The sequence below is a fragment of the Phalaenopsis equestris genome, unplaced genomic scaffold, assembly GCF_001263595.1.
Source record: "Phalaenopsis equestris unplaced genomic scaffold, ASM126359v1 Scaffold216725, whole genome shotgun sequence".
NCBI lineage: Eukaryota > Viridiplantae > Streptophyta > Magnoliopsida > Asparagales > Orchidaceae > Phalaenopsis > Phalaenopsis equestris.
The window spans coordinates 53,247-76,653 of NW_018235319.1; the positions used below are offsets into that span (position 1 = coordinate 53,247).

Here is a 23,407-nt window from a genome sequence, read left to right on the forward strand (position 1 = left end):
GGGGGACACCAATAAAAAAAAGGGTAGATATCAGAGATTGGTGAGTAAACTTTTATGCCTTTCCCACACTAGAATTGATATCGCTTGCTCTGTCGACACTACGATTCCACATATAAACAGTCCAAATGAAGAACATATAGAGATGATTTGCATAATATTGAGATTTCTTAAGAAAACTTCTGTCAGAGTGTTATTGTTTATGAAATCAGACAACTGGGAGTTAGAGGTTTACGCTGATGCTAAGTGGGCAGGAGAACTGATGGAACAAAAGCTCCACTTTTGGGTATTGTTTCTATGTATTGGAAAATTTTGTCACATGGAGGAGCAAGAGACAAATAGTTTTCTTTAGAAGTAGTGCAAAGTTTGAGTATCAGACATTTGCTTTAGGAATTTAAAGGAATGTGGATTCAAAGGTTACTAAATGAGTTGGTATATTTCACGATTAATTCCATAAAGATGTTTTGTGATAATCAAACCGTCATTAGTATTGCAAAGAATTTTATGCATAATGACAGGACCAAGCATGTTGATATTGATAAACTTTTTCTCTCAAAGATCAATGGAGACATTATTTAATTAATCTACATTCCAACTCATCTTCAAGTCGTTGATGTCTTTACTAAATCTCTACCTCTAGATAGCTTCACGGATTTGAAAACTAAGCTTCGTCTTTACAACATCTATGACCTAACTTGTGGGGGAATGTGGGATTCCGAGTTTCCTAATTTAACTTTATATTTTTTAATTATTTTCTTTATTATGTTCAATGTATTTCCTTCTTTGTTTGTTTTTTCTTAGGTAAGTTGTAATAGACATAATTAACTTTGTCTTAGTCATTTCTTATATAATAAGGGGAAGAATTGTATTTTCAATATTGAGAAATAAGAGAATACAATTTTCTCCACCTTTCTACAATAATAATGAGGCTATCATCAATACATGAATTATGAAACAACCTATAACTTCATAGGTGCTTGTGAATTTCAACAATAATTATAGGCATCTCAAATTCAGGTTTAACAATGGGCTTGAGCCTGATTTCAAATTCAAGTTCAGTGGCAATCTTAGGCCCAAACTTAGAATCAATGCCAAGCAGTAGCTCATCTCCAAAGTCTAGGTCATCAATTATAGAGACATACACTTGACATCAGCCAACCTACAAGAGGTCTAATAAAATTTATGCATATTTTTTAACAATAAAATTGTCAAAATGATCGCTCGAGTTTTTGCTGGTAGGCCATTTTAGTTTCCGAGTCTATAAATGTGTCAATTTTGTCCCTCGACTCTTTTCCTATGGGCTGATATATTCCCTCAACTCTTTGAAGGGAGGACTATTTCAGCCCTTATTAAATTGTGTATGAGGACTAATTTGGTGTTTATAGACTAAGAGATTAAAATGCCACCATATAAATAATTAATAGACTGTTTTTCTATTTGCACTTTTTGAACTGGTAGAGTTGTTGCCTGTGTCTTAACTAGTGGATTTTATAAAGGTTTTTTAACATTTTTGGGTTAGGAATCGGTTTCCAAACTTCCAGAGTTTAATTTGGCTTGTTTTAAATTTGATGTGGTTTTGGATTTAATGAGGTGATTATGTTTATCGTTATCTTATGATGATTACGGATAATATTAATGTCTATATGGATCATGGCATGTGGATGCTAGGATTCTTCATAAGGGATTTCTTTCAATGCATGAAATGATTTCACATCATATGAAGACGAGGTATGTTGATAGGTAGAATATTATTGATGATGTCTATAATGCTGATATTGATTTGAATAGTTCACATTATTATGGCTGTTATCATTAGGCTTATATTTAGAGTTTCAAACGGTAACTCATAGAAGTATTGTGAGGGCACTTAAAGCTATTGTGGGAGAATCATTTAAGTATTGTGTGTAGTGGGGTGAAGTGTAGAGAGAGATTAATGATATATGAGTTTGAGTGGAAAGGATTTAGAGAGAGAATGCTAGGTTTTGCTGGGACATGTAGGTATTTTGTTTTCTTGACAGAAGGATGGAAGGAGAGGTGGTCGCATGGGTAAAGAGGGTAGGTGATAAAGCTTGGATTTGCGAATTTAAATCTTCAGAAATTAGGTTTGATATTAAAATTAGATGGCTCTTATGAACTGCAAACCACTCATAAAGCTTTGGGTTTTTGTCAGACACAAATGCCTCCTATACACCTCAACACATGTTTAACACATTGAAAATCGATTGTTCCCTCAATAATCAAAGCAGATGCAAATTTGAAACATAATTGTAATTAAACCTTTGCTCTTTTTGTTGATCCTCAAGTATTTATGTGATGTACTCGATATTATTCCTTATTATATGATGCTTTTTTATAGAAAATATTGTGTGATGTGTTTTAATTACATATTTTATAATAATAATTTATTAAAAATGTCTTGCCACAAACGCTAATTTCTCAAATGTTAATGGATCTTCATGGTCTTATTTCCTTCCATCTCTCAATTGTTTTTAGATTGCTTGATTCTTCTTTGATTTGATTCTTATTTGTGAGATGATTGATAAAGAGGGTGATAGTGAAAGGGAGAAAAAAAGGAGGTATTAAGTCGGTCATAGGGAGGAAGCAATGAAAAGCTTTTGACCTTGAGGGTTTTTAGTGAGGTGATAGAACTATTGGAGAGGTGCGAGGATAGAATTAAGAAGGATAAGAGGGGATTGTTTTATTATTCAATTCAAGATAATAATTACAGATCTTCATATTCCTCTTTATTGAATATTGGGTTACATGATAAATGTTTAGAGAAACGCTCGATTACCATTGAAATGGATAAGTGCAAAATAATCTCAATTTAAAGCAAGATAGGAAGGGAACGATTACTACTAACAAAAAGAATAATCCTAAAGAAAAGTTAACTCTTATTTTATTTTTTGACAAACTAAAGCTTAAATATTCCAAATACAACATTGATTCATGTCTTGTCCTGTCTTTACCAGATAATTTATCACTGATAATCATAATGAACTTGCCCTAGATGCTATTTTTCTTTTCTATTAGATGACTTTAAAGATTTTTTACAGGTATCTTCTCATATTGTTTCGTGATGCTCCTGTTGAAGTATGGGCTATGACGAAGACTCCTATCATGGTTTGCTCTAATGTTATTAATATTATTATTATTATTTCAGCTGAATCATTAGCCATGCATAACCTTGTTGTTATTCAAAAGTTAATTTTGGACATTTTTTTTAGTGCATCTAGTTGAAATTACAGCAATAGATAAATCATAAAATAACCATGCCTTTTAACTATATGAACTTGTGAAGCTCTATTATGTACGAGTGTTACTCTTGGTTATTGTGAACATGTCAATCTGAATATAAAATTGGGCAGGTTAGTTCAGGTTTGATAATACTAGCTACTCTAATTCTACCTTTATGTCTTTCATTTGCAGACAGTGGACTTTAGCTAATAAAGTGTGTTTGGCTTTATATTTAATTCTTTAAAGCCTTTTATAACACATGTATATATTTGTTTAAAAGAAGGTTTCTGCCTGACTTTAGACTGCTGTGAGGCTCTATCGATTATTGATAAGACTTAATCTCAAAACAGTCTCGACTTTTCGTACGCAACAACAACAACAACAACAACAACAACAACAACAACAACAACAAGCCTTTATTCCACTAAGTGGGGTTGGCTGCGTGAATCCTTTTATTCATTGCGTCCTATTGAGCGTCATATTTTCATTTAATTTTAATAGATTAAGATCATTTTTTATACGATATGCCCCAGTCTTTTTAGATCTATCTCTGCCTTTCTTAACATAAGTCGAATCTAAAACATCTACTCTCTTAACTAGATTATCAGACATTTGGCGTTTAATGTGGCCGAACCATCTAAGTCGACTCTCTCTAATCTTGTTTGTTATTGGAGCTACACCAACCCTTTTACGGATACAATCGTTTCACATTTTATCTCTAAGCGTCAAGCCACTCATCCACCTAAGCATTCTCATTTCAACAACACTCAACTTAGTTTCAACTTAGTTTTATGCTTCTCTTTTATGCTTCTCTTTTATAAGCCAGCATTTTGCACCATAAGGCATTGCAGGTCTAACCACCATCTTATAAAACTTTTCTTTATGTCTAAGCGGTACTTTTCTATCACATAATAGGCCCAATGCATTTCTCCACTTCAGCCATCCAACTTGAATTCTACTAATAACATCCCCATCAAGATCACCGTCGCTTTGAACAATTGAACCAATCTTCTAAAATGTTCACTCAGTTTAGTGATTTGATCAACCATTATTACAATTCGGTCACTAGATCGACTACTACCAAAATTACAGTCAATGTATTCAACTTTAGATCTACTAAAACGAAGACCTTTAGACTCCAAAGCAGACCTTCGTAATTTAAGTTTTTCCTGAGCTCTTTCTCTAGTCTTATCCACAAGAAGGATATCATCAGTAAAAAGCATGCACCAAGGTACATCCTCCAGTAAATGAGTAAATGTCCAATAAGTAAATGTCCAATAAGAGCATCCATAATTAAAGCAAAAAGATATGGGCTTAAAGCAGATCGTAGATTTAATCCAACTGAAATAAGAAAATACATGGTCAATCTTCCTTCTGTTCGAACACAAGTTACAACTATATTATACATATCTTTAATGACTTGAATATAAGTTATATCAACACCTTTCCTCTCTAGAAATCTCCAAAGGACTTTTTCTAATTCAATAAAAATCATATATTGATCCCTCCGTATTCTCTATATACTTCTCCATCAAACCTCTCAATAAATGTATAGCTTCCATAGTAGACATGCTCGACATAATTCCAAACCGGTTATGAGAAATCCTTATATCACGTTTTAGCCTATGTTCAATTATCCTCTCACATACTTTTAAAGTATGAAACATCAACTTAATTCCTTTATAATTTGCATACTCTTGTGCATCCCCTTTATTCTTAAAAATGGGGACCAAAATACATTTCCTCCACTTCTCAGGTATCTTTTTAGTTTTTAAAGTAATATTAGTTTTTAAAGAGTATGACATATCAACTTAATTCCTCTATAATTTACACTCTTGTGCTTCTTTATTCTTAAAAATTTGGACCAAAATACTCTTCCTCCACTCCTTAAACATTTTTTTAGTTTTTAAAGAGTTTAGTAAGTCAAGAAACTTCCAAATCTTGTAAATATTTTCACACTTCAATTGAGATATCATAAGGTTCTGCTGATTTTCCACCTTTGATTTTCTTTAAAGCCTCATCAACTTCTTTTTTACTAATGCGATGGTAAAAAAAGTTTTCTTATTATTAATGATATTAAGATCACTAAGGTAGATCATATTTTCAAAAGCTTCATTGAAAAGTTCATCAAAATAGTTCACTCACATATGTTGAATGTCTCATCTAAGAAAAGTACTTTTTGATTTATAATACAATTTACTTGAATGAAATTTTTTATTTTTTTGCCCTTTGTTTGGCTAGTTTTTACATATATTTTTCACTTTCTTTAATATCTAATCTATTATAAAGATCACTAAAAACAGACTTTTTAGCATTCCAAATTGCTCTCTTAGGCTCCCTATGAGCTACCTTATATTTTTTCTAATTCTCTAAGCTTTTACATTTAAACCAATTTTTATAACAAAATTTCTTGTATTTTATTTTTTCATATACATTATTATTCCACCAATTTTTTTTTCTATAAAAACTTTTTCTTTTGATTCTCCAAGCACATCTTTTGTCACTTGTTTTATAGTATTTGCTACTTTATCTCACATGGAATTAGCTTCTTCATGAACATCTCAAAGCTTGAAATCTTGAAGTATCACATTTCTTCAATTTTGTCCCTTAATTATATAAAATTGATCCAAGCATAAATTTGATGAACATCCCAAATCTTGAAATCTTTGAGTATCACATTTCTTCAATTTTGTCCCTTAATTATATAAAATTGATTCAAGCATAAATTGTGATGCAAGATTTATCCCAATTTAGTCCTTAACTACACAAAATTAATCCCAATTTATTCTCTTGTAGACAAATTTGCATTAGTTTTACGTGGTCCAAAGACTTGATTGGAGAAATGTGATACTCTTGACCAAATATGAAAATCAAAATTTTCTTTTGGGACAATTATTGCTTTTTAGCTGACTTAATGGCTGAACAGGTCCAGCCGAGTTTCTAGTGTATGGTTGTTAGAGTTTGTACTGAGGCGGTCCCAGGATTTTTTCGTGTCTTATCAAATACCAAGGAAATAGATGTAGTTTTCTCTGAGAGGTAGAAAACTGTTTAGCTAAAATCAATTGCCTGAATAACATTAGCTCTCAGCCATCAAATTTGTTGATCAGAGTATGCTTAGCTAAGTTAAATCATGATCCTTATAGCTCCTTAAATTAATAGATTTATAGAAATGTTTAATTATTTGGGACATTATCTTAAAATTTACTTACAGTTGGAACCTAGTTCTTGGAAACTTAGGGCCTGTTTGGGGCAACTTATAAGTGCGGGGGCATTTTTGAAAACGCCGCGGTACAAGTTTGGTTCGCACGTTTTGCCCGCTTATCTGAAAAACGCGGTTGGATTTTTACACTAAATGCAGCTCATGGGTCGAACCCCGCGGTTGACCCGCAGGGCCGCTTTTCTGGATAAGCTGCTTATCCTGAAACGCACAAGCTGCTCCAAACGCACCTTTTTGCTTAATTCACCTCCTCAAGGTTGTAAATTTACCTAGAAAAGCTAATACGTCTTAGGGGGCTCTTTATTTTCAAAGGCTCTACCACGAGGCTGTGCAAAGCTGATGATGGAAATAAAGTTTATTTTTCTTTTAGTTTTTAAATGGCTATATAAATCAAGCTCTAAGTAGCATGAAAAATTGTTCAACTGCTTACATTCATAAAATATATATTTTCTTTCTTTTGACCAAAGTATGATTCAATAATGTTGATTAAGTTGAAGCAATTGATCAAATGATTACGTTTTTCATTTATCAAATTTAACTAAGTTTAACCCGCTATTATTTAAAATTCACGACTGTAAGCAATATTGAACCATGCCAACAAACTAGATACATGACACATAATAACTTAAAAATTGATTTGTACTGAAAGGTGCTCTATAGGCATACGTTAATAACTTAAAAATTGATTTGTACTGAAATCGAGCAGAATATTGTTAACCATTTTTCAAAGTCAAATTTTTGTGAGTATTCATGTTCCACGCTGTAATGCCACCAAAATTGTTGAATTCCTATTTCTCTTTCTGTAGAGGTTTAAGCAATAGAGCAGTACTTTTATCTGTAAATATGTGGCAAAAACAGTATTGTTTTTTGCTGTTCCATGCTTCTCACATTAAAAACTTTTAATCTTGTAGATTAGATCGTTAGCCCTTCCGTTTACCGTAATGGAGTGGACTCTGCCCACTGTAACTCGTCCACCTTCTACAAACTCTTCATTTCCATTCAAGCCACCTGCTGTAACTTCAACTACTAATGCATCTTTTAGCGAATCAAGTGAGTACTGAATATAATTACTTATTTTCTTGTACTATATCATTTTAATTTCAGTATTTACATTGCCTTCTGCAAGCCTGCTTGCGAATTTAATACTTGCTTGCTGATAGAAGGATTTTATTGTTGTTAGAGATTGCAAGCACCGATAGTAGTGGTGATGACCTATCTGAGAGTTTTGCTTTTGCATTAGTCAATGGTGCACTTGGAGTATTTGAAGTACATGGAAGGAGGATACGGGATTTTAAGTAAGCCCCCTCTTCTCACTCTCTCTCTCTACACTTTTGGTTTTATACAAGTTAATATTAGCCGTATTGGTCACCTAGATGAGTGAAGATGTTTTTTGCCTCCCAGGCAGACCAAGTTCACTTTTCTAGCCTCCATGGGGTTCGTCGCCTCATTTAGGATCCCAATTTTAACTATTTAAGCTTTTAATTATGGTTTCTTTAACTTTTGGGCATTTAAATATGTTGTGAACTTCTGTTTAGGACACTCATTGATTAGGTTTATGCATTAGAGACTGATTTTTTTAATTTTTGAGTGTTGTATCATTCAATCTCTCTTGGTGGTTTGCCAATAACCTGATCGGAAGTTTGTTGTGAATTTTCCCGGTTGTCCGAGAACCTCCTATGTCGCCCGAATTGCTACTGGTCTATATTTCCGGCTTCTGTCTTTCTGTCCAACTGCAGTTTTCACTGATTCTCTACCGCAGCTATCATCTTCCCATGTTTCTTATCCTAGCTTCTACCCTTTCTTGACATTCAAACATTGTCTTGTAATCTTGGACCGATGTGAATTTATGTCAGAGTCCAACAAACCTTAGTTCTTTAATAATTTATTTTCCCTAATCCCAAATTTAAATTCAGATAGTCTCATTCATTTACCCAATAAAACTCCCTAACCTTAAACCCAACCCTATGATCCTCCATAATCTTATGTAATGATTGGGTTTTGCTTTTATGTTTTTTCTATAACGCCAAGATTACACTTATAGGAGGTGAATTGAGCTTTGAGAGAAGACAGGAGAGGGAGGAGGGAGGGTGGCAAAGATAATGAGGAGGTCTTGGGAAGAATCGAGAGCAACAACGACTATGGCCACGAGTTCGTACGTTCCTGAGGTTCTTGAATGCCGACTATCAAGGCATACTAAGGCGACGAAGCTAGCTGAGCAATGACGAGCGAGCGATAGCTCGCGTGATCGATGTGTGTGTTTGCAGATGATGACAGAGGAGACAGAGGGCGAGCTACGTGCGATCGTAAGCTTTTTTTAAAATTGCACAATTTGAGGCCCGTCTTAGCATATAAATTGTACTCCTATGCTCATAAAACACAATTTTTTAGACTATTTATTATTTTTTTAGAAAAAAATAAAAGTATTACTAATACACCTTATCTATTAGCATTCACACTTCGCACACTAAATAATCTGAAAAAAAAAGAAAATGTATGCACAGAAGTTTATGTTGTTGAAATTTTCATTATCAATATAGTTATTATGTTAATTAATATTTCTATTGATGATTCTTCATTAAAAAATATAAAATAATTTGGATTAATATAATAAGGAATTAGAGTATAAATACGATTAAAGATCAGACACGAGATAAATCAATTCATTTTGTCAATGATTCTAACGAAAAAACAATTTAATGATTAGAGTAATTTGACTTCAAAATTAAAAATTTAAATGTTGATCACTTGTTATATTCTTCTTTAATTGGGGGTAGCATATGTAAGGAAGACAGATTAATATTGATTTTTTATGCTTTGTTGTTATAGTACTGTCTTTAAATATATTAGCTTGTTTAGATAGTTTAATGTTTGTATGAACCGTCTTATTTCATAATTTGATATTAGGATATTATTGCGTTATTTCTAATTTTAAGCATTTTTTTATTTTTTTATCTAGAATGTTGTTATGTTATTTTTTAATGTATTAATAAATTAGAATCTTAATATATTATTTCTTATTTCACACTTTATGTTTTATACAATAATTATTAGCTTACGTTATTTTTTAGTTTTGAGGCTTACGCCTCAAAATGTTTTGTGGTTTATGCCTTTTCTCAAGATAAAACAAAACCTCAATACCCAATTTTGTGATGTTAAACATTGATCGTAAAAGCAGTGTTTGAATTGAACGGTAGTAGGCAACACGTGAGATCGCTTAGATTGGAGCATGAGGAAGATGACGTAGCAAGCTTGCACATCGATCGTACCTTAGCATTGCGTAGAGAGTGCATTGGAGAAAGGAGAGGCCAACAAATGTGTTAGACTTGCAGCTTAGCTGACGAGACAGAGTCTCATGTGGGTTCCGGAGCAGAGCAAACAAAGTTAGGGGGTTTGGGGTAGAGGACTCCCATGCATCGAGCTTGGGTTGAGCATACTAATAAGGTTTGGTTACTTTGTTTTATTAATGACTTTTTTTATGAAATGTTGCCATCTAAAATAAGATATTATTTAAGAAAAATTTAAAATTTAATTAATGATAATTAAAAATTTTCCTGATTAATATTGTTATTAGTAATTTAAAAGAAGTTTAATAAAATAAATTTTAAACTAAAAATTTATGATAGCTGTTAGGATTAGATTATTAAAGTTAATCTTCATGTGTGTGTGTGTATAAGCTATTTAATTTTGATTGTGATAATTATCAAAAAATAATTTTAGGCGGAGCAATAGATTATCTAATGGTAACTTAATATACTTAACAAAGTAGATAAGAAATATTTATTATAGTTAATGAAGGGAATTAAAAAACTATAAATTAAATTATGATATGTTATTTCACTTATAAATATGAAATTAAGAAATGTAGGATTTAATTAGAATATTGAATTAGAATATAGCTAATTAGTTAAAAGAATAACTATATAAATAAAAATTGGAAATACGAGTAAAATAAATTATAAGTATATATATATATATTGATATATATTTTCATATTTAAGCGAAGGTTAATAAAAATTTTAAATAACAAGAAACAAATTATAATATTCACTATTAATGCCCTAAAAATTTAAAATTTTCAATTATTATAAATTAAGAATATAACAATAAATTATTTAAATAATTAAATAAATTAGGAGCAAGAATGTTATTAAATAGTGAAATTAAATTATATTTAAAAATAATAGTAATGATAATTACAAGAAAATGTTACATTCATAAGTGTAGGTATTTTTGAAGATGTGATAAAACATAAAAAAAATGAATTTTTTGAGCTCGAGGTGAGTACTCTTCTAAGTTATAATTACATTTTTGGCATCTTCTAAAACCAATTGCATGAGTAGTTATTGTTATTTGATTAATGGAGTTGTAGGATTTTATTTTGATTCATTTGTTCTTCAATCTTATGAGTTATATTTATTTGAATGCTTCACACTTTCAAATGAGTGCTTAGTTTTACGTCTCTTGCTTGACCAAAGCATAATATAATATGCATATAATATAAAATAAAATAAATTGACAATCACAACACAAGATAACTCTTGAGTTGTCTCTCAAGTAGTGTTTAATTTTATGCCTCAACCTGACAGAGTCTAATCAAGCCTAAGATTTTTTTTTTCAAAATCAAATTACCTTTTTAATAGTCCCTCACAATCTCCCAATATTTTTGATGCCCTGGAGACTTTCTTACATCTAAGGCTATCAAAACATCTTGTTGTTCGCGAATAGCTCATGTTCGGCTCGTTAAGAAGCTCGTGTTCGACTTGTTCGCTAAGTTAACAAGTTGAACACAAACAAAGATTTGTTCATTCGTGTTTGGCTCGTTTTGCCTCGAAATACTACTTATCAAATATATATATATATAGAGTAGTATTTTTAAAAAAAATTAATTGACAATAAGGCTACAAAGTTTTATAATCAATTAATAGTATTAATTAAGGAAACAAAATAAAAATTATTAAATTAGACTCAAATAATGTTTTTAATATAAATAATAATTTTTAAATCTTGCTCAAATCCTCAGTGTGATTAAGGTTGTCAAAACGGTTTTTTGTTCATGAACGACTCATGTTCAGCTCGTTAAGAAAATGAGTCGAACACGAACACACTTTTTGAGCTCAAAATATAACTCGTGTTCAGCTTGCTTACACCCCCCTGAGCTCGCTTTTGTTTGGCTCGTTTACACCCCTACTTACATCATTCATTTGTGATTCCAATTTATTTATTTTTAATATAATTAATTCCTCATAATCCAATTTATTCTTCAATTTGTCTTGCAATTTTTTCTATTTTCACTCTGCGACATTTTTCGAGGGGGATATATGGGAGATAAAATTGGATTATACATTTGAAAGATAAATTCTTTATCTTGGGCTCAAGTAAATTTTTAATCTTTTGCTTTAATAATCATCTCCTTTCTGTAAATCAATATTCGTGTTGCCAGTCGTAAGAAACGACCTTCCTAAAATAATTGAGATTTCAACATATTTCTCTTTAGCCGAAATAATTAAATTACTAGGAAGATGAATTTATCAACTCTAACTAAAACATCTTTAATTATTCTTTACGATAAGTCATTAGTCCATCTGCTAATTGAAGATATAGTAGACTGAATCTCTCCTAATTTTAGTCTCTCAAATATCGAAAATAATATGAAATGTATGCTAACTCCCAAGTTACATAGTATTTTTCTCATAAAGTTGTTTTTTATGGTGCATGTTATGTTAAAATTATTCAGATATTTTTAATTTTTGTAAGAGTTTCTTTTGAATTATAGAGTCACACTCTTCGATTAATACCACAATTTCAAAATTTGAGAATTTATACGTATTTTTTTAAATTCTTTCATAAATTACTTTTAAATAAGCATTTGTTCATAAGTTTCATAAACCCTTCTAAAATTTAGAGAATTGTTGATCTAATTTTATTTTATTAAACTCCGAGAAATATCAGGTGGGGGTCTTTTGACAAATTTACTAACAGGTGGGGTCTTCTTTCTGGTGTAGGCTTCTCAATTAGTTTCTTAGGCTCTTCTAATCTAATTTTTTCTGTGGTAAGCTTTTGTAACTCCTTTCCACTCTTAAGTTTAATGGTTTTGCACTGCTCTACACCTTCGTTATTAAGATTGCCTTAGTGTTGCTTGGTAGCATCGCTTGGGGTCTATTACTCAATAAGTTAGTTAACTGCCCTAATCATATTTCAATATTTTTAATGACTGCAGCTTGACTTTATCTAATTTTTCATTTGCAACACTAATTATTTCCAAATTCGTTTTCTTTAAATTGAGTATTGAAGTGAATCCAAGAGGATAATTGGGGTTGGGGTTCGAGAAGTTATTGCCCTTTTTGTTTCAGTTGCCTAGGGTGTTGTTGGTTGCTAACACACCGAATTCCGTTTTGGTTGTCATTCAAATTAAAGTCACGGTGATTTTTTAAACCGGGATTGTAGGTATTAGAATATGGGTTGTTGGGTATATTTTTGATTGCATTCATTGACTTCACAGAGGCTATACTAGGATCTCTTAGTTGCACATATACATTTTCAGCAACCAATGATGATCGTTACATTAAATTGAACTCTAAGTTATCTATTTTCTTAGATATGACAACCACCCGTGAAGTTTGAATAGATAGTACATTCTGTTCATGTATACTATTCATTTATCTAGTGTGAACACTTTCAGTTGGCCATTAAAAATTATTTTTTGTTATCTCTTCAATAATTGTATATCCTCCTCAAATGATTTTGACCTTAAAGGCCCCTCTGCTGCATCATCTATTATAGTCCTTAATGATCGCACCGACCATTTATTAAATATTTGTATGATCATCTAATCTAGTAGAACATGGTGTGGGTATTTCTTAAACAGATCTTTAAATCTCTCTTAAGCTGTATATTTACGCATTGTTCATATGGCTGAAGAAAGTGGTTCCATTCTTTAGCTTGGTTTTTTTAGATAGAGGAAAATATTTGGTTAGGAATTTCTGTAAAAGTTCGTTCCGAGTTATGATAGACCTTGATAATAAAGAGTTTAGCCACACCTTTGCCTTAGCCTTATCTCTATGGGGAAAAAAATGGAATAACTTAAGCCTAACAACATTGTTAGAGACACGAAGGTGGAAAATATCTCTTAAATGTTGACTTTATAAATTCGGGTCTCTTATATGTAAACTCTCAAACTAATTATTTTGAATCATTGCGGGTTTGAGTTTAAAGGTTTTGACTTGAATGATGGGGTTATTGATACTCTATTGTATTTCATCTATCATAGGGTTGATAAAGTCCTTAAATGGTCTAAGTTAGTAATTTTATTTTTTTGGGTGTCATTTCTCTTAGTATTTTTTGGGTCTTTTTTAGTTTTGTAAATTTTTTAAAGTTTTTTCTATTTCAGAGTCAAACAATATAAGTTGAACAGATTTAATCCTATGCCTGAAACATTTAAACTAACTAGTGATCCTAAACTAACAATCACAAAACAAATAATAGTTATAATAATCATTGAACACGCAATGGTAATTAAAATCACAGAATAATTCAACAGTAAAAATGACGTAGCGTGCTGCTTTCGCAAGGCAGTTTTATGGCGCTAAGTTAAATAAATTAAAAAATTATAGGAATTAAAAAGTCACTACACAACAAAATAATAAGAATACAATATAACAATATTAGGCTTAAACATAATTGAACTAAAGCTTAAAATTTTAAGATAATATTGTCCTAAAATAAGAAATTAACGTCGTTTCCTAGCAACGACGTCAAAAACTTGATAAGTGATACGAATACACACAGCTTCACCCATGAATATTGAGTCCAAATATCGATCCCACAGAGAATTAGCTTACTTTTTAAATTAAACAAAGTGTTATCCTAAGAGTCTACTCGTTTTATTCAATTAATAAAAGTTCAAAAGTGTGATTGAAAATTTTATGTCTGCAACAATGAAAGTGTTCTTGTTTCTTTAAGTTTTGGATAAAAATTTCCCTTGAGTAGTGTTTTATTTATTTATAATCTAATCTAAGTATTTCTATTAAAGTTGACAAATGAAAGCAAAACTACTCCTTAGTCTCTTCCTTAAAAATAAAAATTATTTGGGTTTCATATCACAATTTAGTTGTCTAAATCATACAAAAATCTCTAGAATTTCATAGTTCTCAATTAATTGCGTTATCCCTCCCAAAAAACTGTTTGTTAATTTTGTTCAATTTTGTTCTCTTCCAAAACAGAGAGATCATAAAAAGTTTGAATATATCAATTGGCCATATTAATTTTAAATAAATCACAATAAGTCAAAACATCAACATCATATACTCAATTGATAATAGAACCTCAGATAGTCCAAATATTCCACACAAACACTACACAAAAAAGTTGGGTCTTAGTTCCAGACCATGTTTATATAATAATAATGAAAATACATGAAAACCCTAAAACTAGAATAAAAGAAAAGGTTAAAGAAAACATCCGGTTTGCTCTTCATTTGAAATTTTCTCAATCCATTGCAAAAATCCTTCCAATTGATCATTTACACACTCCCACACTCACAAACATACTATTTCACTCACACATGCCTTAGAAGTCTCCAAAATTCTCTCTCATGTGTACAACAACAACCTTATAAAATTTTGGCCGAAATCATCATCAAAATTGCGAGAACTAAGCAATGTCAGTTCATAGCATTGGGGAGCTGAATCGGGCTTTGGGGCGCCCAAAAAGTGGCACTGAAGTATCAAGGGCTTTGGTTCTCTGGACTTTTTTTCTGGGTCGAGTGCCTGCTTCGAGTGCCTAGGCATTGTAGCAGGAGTGCCTATACGTTGTTACAGTGGTGCCTTGGTGCGGTTACAGTAACCATTATCATATTTTTCCAATGTCCTTTCCAATTTGTGGTCATACTAATTTTCTGCAAAAAAAACATAAAATAAACACCATCAAAGCACAAAATATCATAAAATTTGCACAATAAAAACAACTATATTTTATACATTTCTAATCCTTAACACGAATCAAGTGTGGTTTTGAATGCATCAACCTAATTCATTTTGTTATTGATTTTGCTCAATGGGTAATGATTTTGTGATTTTAAACGTGATCGAGCCATTGTAAATTGATTTTTTGCATCACCCTTTGTTGTTGTCTTCACGTTCAATCAGGTTGGTTTATGAGATATAACCGATGTGAAACTTTGTTGCTAATCTACTTTTTCAGTTAGATTGTGATGGTCTAGGATGCTCTCTATATTTTTTATAATTTTGGTTAATGCAATATTAAATTTTGTTCAAATTCTATGGAACAACATGGAATTGCATTTCAAGCTTTCATGTCATTAACGCATGCATTTAATTCAATTGAACGCCCCATTGATCTATGGCTGTGTGATTGCACTAATTCAATTCGATGGGCCCAAGCAAGTCTAAGATTACCGGTTGTTTGACTTTTTTTTGGGGTTAACATAACCTATTTTGAAATGGCAATAATTTATCACCTTTCAAGTTACACCATCTTGTCCTAGCATAATGAGTCATTTTTTAATTGCTTATCATAAACGTACATGCATAGCTTATACTCTATGCTGTTCTCTCAAAATGAATAAAACAAAAATTAAACAAAGTTAAACAACCAGGGTTTAGTGGTGCATTTCTGCATCTGGTTCACTGTATAGATATGACATCTTACTGTAGTTTACTTGTGCAATGACCTTTAATTTTACATCCTTGTTTTTCTTTTTTTAGGGTAGCTTGTTTCTTTACAAGTTTGATATCAAGTTCTATTTAATTCTACAATTTTTTCTATATGACATAAGCTTATTTTCATTTTTTGAGTAGACCAAAATGGCCTTCATCTTCATTTGTTTCTTCCGATGGGCTAGTGACTGCAATGGCATATCGCCTTCCACATGTGGTAAGTAAATTCGACTTGGTCTGTTTTCATTTGAAATTAGCAATATATCAGGTTTGTTAAAATCCTTGGTTCGTTTTCTTTAGGTGATGGGAGATAGATTAGGCAGCATACGCTGGTGGGATGTGACAACTGGTCTTTCATCTTCCTTCAATACTCACAGAGATGGAATTAGAAGGATAAAATTCTCCCCTGTTGTTCCTGGAGATCGTAGCAGAGGACGCATCGCTGTTCTTTTTTATGATAATACCTTTTCAATCTTTGATCTTGTAAGTGAAAGCTGTATATGCCAAACATTGTATAAATAGTTTGGCTTTTTTCTATTTTCCGATCCCCTCTTTTCCTTTAAGATAATATCTCTTTGTTGCATTATAAAACTTGACTTTTCTAGTTATTTTTGGGTGATTTTTTATTATATTAAACTTCTGGGCTGTGTATACAAACAGTTTCTGTATGGAAAATATATCAATTAACTTTTCTGTCGTGACTCATAGCTTATCTGATTCAATGAACTTTGAGTTGTCATTTAGAGTGGACTGCTTATCATGGAATAAAATTCACACTTCTATTGGTCTTATAACTTGTTATATGCTGACATATTCTTCAATGAAATAATAATGCACTTCGCCATCATTTTCACAAATGTTATTGCTGATATATGGTAGTTGTTCTTGGCATAGGTTGGTTTTGAAGTGGACTGCAATGGAGTATAATTTTTGCCCATTTGGTTGTCATATGGTGTCACATCCCAACTAGCCCCCTTGGTAGGGTCAATCGCAGTGTGACAGAGACTTGCAATTTGGTCAGACCAACTCTCACCAGTACTCGTCCTGACTTATATAATCAGGACACAATGGATGATGAATTAGTCATTCTTGATCGTCGTAATAACGTATATAATCAGGACACAATGGGTGATGAATTAGTCATTCTTGATCGTCGTAATAACGTGGTACATTGCATTTCATAATTCATTCATATACATATTAGGAAACATGAAAATCATATAATCCAAAATATGAAAATTATACAGAGTTGCTAAATTCAATATAATAAAAAAATACATACCCAAGGCATATGTACAAACTCCCAAAACTATCGTGTAAAAGATGTATAAAGACACACTTGGTTGCTCGTCCCAGTGCTCGTTGTCACTACCTGGAAGACAACACTGAATAATGAGCAACAACGAGCTTGAAGAAATAATCAGGACTAACATAAGATTTTATATATGGAAAAAAAACGTGCATGCTCGTAGAAAATTATACATGTTTACACACAAATCATAACTTGCAGAAATAGTCGAGAACATGAAATAAAAAACATATAGTATAAAAATCAAGACTGTAGTTTAAACATGTAGGTCGTAAGCTTGAAATCATAAGCAAAAGCATGTTCATAACTGCTTATTATATGTAATCGTAGCAGTATCTTTTCAAAGAGGTCATTTCATAATAATGTCACTAGTTATATATATATATGATTCAATTATTTTCATGTTTTTTCATCATGGGTCGTTACCCCGCCTCAAATGTCATATAAACTATTGATAAATATTGGGTTTCCCCCGACATAGTAGTTATCGACAACCCCGTGATACTCATGGTTTCCTACCATTATGTCACCGCCTATTCACAACGATTAGAGGAGTTTTGTCCCAGTATAAATATTAGGGGTCGGGAATACTACATCCCTACGTAGTGTACTATCAAACACTCATGTAATAGTCTACCTATAACATTAGTCGTGACATTTAAATCATCATTGTTATATCAAGCATTTATAAGACATTACTTGTATCATGGTATGAAACATAATAAATGAATACCTGCAGGAAATTCATATTTTAAACATCATCATTTGTAGCATAGTTTGTTCATAGCATTACATGTATCATCAGAAAAACAAAAATGCATTCATACATTCAATTGCATGTATTCATTCACAATATGCAGAAAATTTTAAATGCATTTGTGTCAACATAGAAATCATATAAAAGTTTATAGAAGATTATTTTTCTTAAATTAACACAAGATTATTTTACCTTACTTGACTAGTGCCCACATGCTCGTTTAAAGCTCATCGCTTTGTACAACCAACCTGGAGCCCTTAAACAACATAGGATTTCATAAAATTTTGCTCAAATCATGAATTAACCCAAAAAATTGCATTAAATGCCAAAACTTACCTTAAAGGGCTTCTTGGCATAAATTTGATTTCCCCAAAACACCAAATTCTTTCCCAACTCTTCTAACACCCAAATCTTCACTTTCCCCTCGCTAGTTTCGTGCTAAAACTCATATAAAAGCTTTTAATTTGCTTTCGACGCTGATACATTTCAGCGCCTCCGACGGCTGACGGCAATGTGAAAAGTGCGAAAAATAAGACAAACTTCAATTTGGAAGTGAGGAAGGAAATGAAACTCTCAATTATCGTGAAAGAGGGATTCAAACTTACAAAATTGCCCCGGAGCTTTGAATCATGAGCTGCGACAACTCTATGTTCCGCTCGGTTCATCTGTTCGCACCCCTACATTGTAACAAGGTTTGTAACCTTGCTACAGGGGGCGGAGCGAGCCTCCTTTGCATAAGGAGAGGGATAGAGAGAGAGAGAGAGAGAGAGAGAGAGAGAGAGAGAGAGAGAGAGAGAGGACGGTTTCAGGAGGAAACAAAAATCGAAGCTCGATGACCTATTTAATTGAACTAATGGATCAAAAAGGCGCGAGGTCGGGGACCACAATGCACATGCGGGAGATTAGTGAAAAATTAAAATTATAATTAAGATAAAATAATTTAATTAAACTTATAACCTCTAAATTTCATATCTCCCAATTCGTTAACAATTCATACATGGTGCTTTATATAGTATTGATCAATTTCAGGTGTCGAATTTAATAAAATTATTTTGATCTAATTCCGAGAGATGTAAATTTTAGGGCACTTATAAATTTTGCTGAACTTTACCTGATTTTTTAAAATTTGGGTATTACATATGGGTTGTTCATGTTGGACGAGAAGATGCTTGTTCTTTTAATTTTTTATTTTGGGTGTTATGGGGTTGGGGCGGATGTTTTGGGTGCGTGTTTGGGTTGTTAGGTGGATATGAGCGAAGGGTGGTGATGGGATTGTAGCTTATTACGTTATATTCGTTGTTAAGCCGCAACTTGTAATCCTTGAATGCTAAACAATATCAAAGAACTTTCCTCTCTATTCCTGATGTAACTTATCTTTAATATTTGGATTTGTTGGTTTCCAGTTGCGACGTGGGAGCTTCCGATATTTGGATTTTGTGATTCCCAGATCGCAAAATCCTGGGAATCGCGGAATCCTGTGGCCTAGCATCACAATGCCACTAAATTAGGGGAGTTGCGATCGTGGGAGTACAAAACCGAGCACGATTCCATCCATATTCTACTATTGCACGATCTATTTTCCTTTTGAATTTTATTCATAGTTCTTTAATCTAAGTTGGTTTTTTTTTTAGGCATGAGACTATTTATATGTTTTATTTTCTGTTTTTGAGAAGTCTTTTTATTTTGTTTGTGAGTTTGAAAATTTTTATCTCTTATTTTTACCTTAAGAAGTGTTGCATCTTTTCGTTTTGCAAGTGGTGTGATCGTACCTTGCCTAGAAACAGATGGTGAAACTTCCCCTCCGTTCGAATTTCACCGATTTGGAGTTTCATTTGCTTTTTCTGCCAGGGCAACCGTCAAACGACTCCTATTCTCATCCAGTTATCAAACACACCTATTATTTTTCCTTGCCATTCCAAAACCACCTTCTTACAACACCCGTTTCCCAAACACCTTATAGGAATTCTGGAATGATATCATGTAGTATTAAAGTCTGACAAATCTTAAGTTTCTTGCCCTACATTACCAACATGATATGTTCATTAAACTATTATCACTTATGCTTGAGAGATTCTTCTATGGAGGAGTTCAGAGTTAAATTTGATCAACTTGTGTTGAAATATAAGTTGAACTAGAGGAGCACATAATAGCAAGGTATCTTGGAGAACCGAAGCCGTCTATTAGGAATGTGGTGCAATTGTAGTTGTAGTGTTCTCTATTCGACATACATACCTTAGCTTTGTTGGTGTCGGAACAACTTCACCGGGTGGAAACCATACCTTACAGACATAGTTCTTGCCCATAATCAGATTGGAAGAGTACACCCAAAGATGCATCTTAGTCAACCCCGCCTGAGGAAAAATCTGTTTAGACTGGAGAAAATGTTGAAACCTCCAGTACTCTTAAATTCATCCTAGTAAAGAGGTGCTTCAAGTACCACGACTTTGGGTATATTGTATCTGGTTGCTCAAATAGGAGCGTGTTCTCCTTTACTAAGCAAGGAACAGTTGAAAAATAGACAAGGAAACAAGAGACATTGAAGAAGGTGAGGATGGAAAGGACTATGAGCTTTCAGCTGATAAGGGAGAGATGCTAGTGATTCAAGTTGAGCCCATGAGAGAGACTTTAACAAAATTAACATTGGTTGCTCTAGAAGATAATTAGTTCAAGGAGCCAATACCGAGAAGATGAAGCTCTTGTTGAAGCAGTTGCCGGATTTCCTGACTGACAGTTTATCTCATGGGTTCTTACAGACTTGGTTATTAGATGCGCTCAGTTGAGTACTAGAAGTGAGAGAAACATGTTTTATATTAATGGCTTGAGGCTTGGTTTGTGAGAATACCTATTCAAATGCAGCTTCAACTCTAATTGTGCAAAAGAATGATAACTATTTATTCTGTTAGGACAAACTTTGGAATGACATATATGTTTTAGAGTTGTCTTAGATAGATGTGAGCATAGATTCCCCAACCACAACCACTCATTGACTTTGTTATTGTGTTAAATCAATTCCAAAAGCTTACAAGAAGAAGTCTCTCGTAGCCGGGGAGAATGAGTGGGAGGAGCTCCCGATTTGGGCTTTCACAATTCCTGGATCGTAGAATCTTGTAAAATCACATAATGTTGTGAAATTGCAGAATCCCACGACTCGACACCGTGATGTTGTTAAATTAGTGGAGTTGTGATTGTGGGAGTGCAGAACCAAGCGCGATTCCATCCAGCTTCCACTTCTGCACGATTTTGTTTTCTTTTTTTGAATATTATTCCTATTATTATTTCTAATTTGGGTTTCTTTCTACCATGAGATTATTTATCAATTTTTTTTTTAGAACTTTTTTTGGTTTGTGAGTTTGGAGATTGTAATCTTTGATTTCTATCCTAAGAAGTGCTGCATCCTTTCTTTTTGTAATCGATGTCTGTATCTTATTTAAGAACAAATGGTGAAACCTCCTCGTCGCTCGAATTTCGCAGATTCAAAGTTTATTGTTATCTGTCGGGGCAGCCGTCGAACGATGCCAATTCCCTTCCAAATGTTATTGAACTTACCTACTATTTTTCCCTTACCATTCCACAACCATTTTCCTATAAAACCTGCTTTTCAGTGTCCTAGAACGATATCATCTAGAGTTGTAGGTTTCTAATACTTCATGAGATTTTAATGATTTTTAGGATTGTTGATCCTATCTATGATTATTATTCTTGTGTGTATGTATAAGTCTTATAAATATATATATAATTTTATTGCTCAAAAGTGAAGTTACATGTTTTTAGGAGATTGTATCCCACTACAAATAAAAAAATTACCGTACTCAATTCTAGAGTTCCAACCTCCAGGTGTACAAACTCACCCAAAAAAGTCTCCAAAACAAATACAAGTATACCCCAAAAAGACTCCGAAATAAAAGAAATAGTTAAACCCAAGCAAAGAAGAAGGTAAAGAAAAAACAACAATAAACAGACATCCCATCTTAGGAAAAAGGTCTAAAGTAGGGCATATTGAGATTGTCCCCCATTAGGAGCAACTTAAGATCAGAATCAGGCTTGGTCTTCAAGATTATAGCCTTAGTCTGTGTAGCAGCTTTAGCAAGGAAATTCGCTAGCCTATCAGTTTCCCTGGGTGTGTAGCTCCATTTGATGATAACATTTGCTGAAAGTTCTTTAATCCTGCATAAATCAACACTTAAATACCAAGGAGGTCTTTTATCATTAGCCAATATGTCCAACAAAATAGTTGAATCCATTTCAATTTTCAAGAATCTCCAATTCATTTTAGCCGCAAAAAAGAAGGCCAACCAAACATCATATAACTCTGTGGTAAAGCACAAACAACCATACAAGGTTAAGAAAAAAAAGCATAATAGTTTACCAGAATGAAACTTGTAGACCCCACCTGCACCTGCACAATCGGCCTTCCAACTACCATCAATATTTATCTTAATCCAGGGGAAAGATGGTTGTTTCCACCATACAGGAAAGACCTTACAAAAATTTTTGTCATGTATATCATAACCTAACCAATCCTCTCAGCTAACATAAAAAAGATGGCTTAAATTTATGATAAATAAACAGCTTATGTCTATAAGATAGGATATTTGAAATCGCCCTATCCTACTTAATGCAGCAATTGTCATGCTTGTGTGAATTTATAGCCAACCAAATGCAGATGAAAGGAATGATGTTAAATATATGCTGTTTATGACTAGGACGAAACCAATATTCCCTGCACTTTAACAGATTCGCTCAACCCAATGGAGGGGTTTTGATAGCAACCCGATCACTTAAAATTGTCCAGATTTTGATAGAGTAGACACATTTAAAAAAATACATGGTTTACACTTTCCTCATCCATCTTGCAAAACAAACATTAGGAGGGGATTCTTAATCCCTTCAATTTCAAGATATCATCCATTGGAACCAAACCAAGTAAAACTCTCCAACAGAAAAAAGACATAGAAGGGGTCAAACATTTATTCTAAATCACACCACCCTGTCGGCGCTTAAAAGGGGAAAAGTTAATGTTTGGGGGTCGCCCGTAAGAAGCTGTCGGTCGCCGGAATCGAAATCCCGTCGCCCGCTTCGGAAGGACTTTTTAATTTACGTATATATATATAATTTTAGAAAAATATGAAATCAAACTGACCTCATATTTTTCACAGTTTAATTGAAAGAGCACTCAACCTCAAATCTTGTATCTATCCCGAGGGATAAACACAAGA

The 23,407-nt window shown here is 32.8% G+C and overlaps 1 protein-coding gene across 2 annotated transcripts in view; it reads left to right on the forward strand.

Annotated features, from left to right (window-relative positions):
- Nucleotides 1–23,407, forward strand: part of LOC110037198 (WD repeat-containing protein 11-like) — a 124,592-nt gene that overhangs the window by 44,518 nt on the left and 56,667 nt on the right. For both annotated transcript variants that reach the window (XM_020741783.1, XM_020741784.1), the window contains 5 exons: nt 3,054–3,120; nt 7,363–7,501; nt 7,632–7,746; nt 16,267–16,342; nt 16,426–16,608. In XM_020741783.1, the coding sequence (XP_020597442.1) occupies nt 3,054–3,120; nt 7,363–7,501; nt 7,632–7,746; nt 16,267–16,342; nt 16,426–16,608 (580 nt within the window). The remainder of the gene's footprint in view (nt 1–3,053; nt 3,121–7,362; nt 7,502–7,631; nt 7,747–16,266; nt 16,343–16,425; nt 16,609–23,407) is intronic.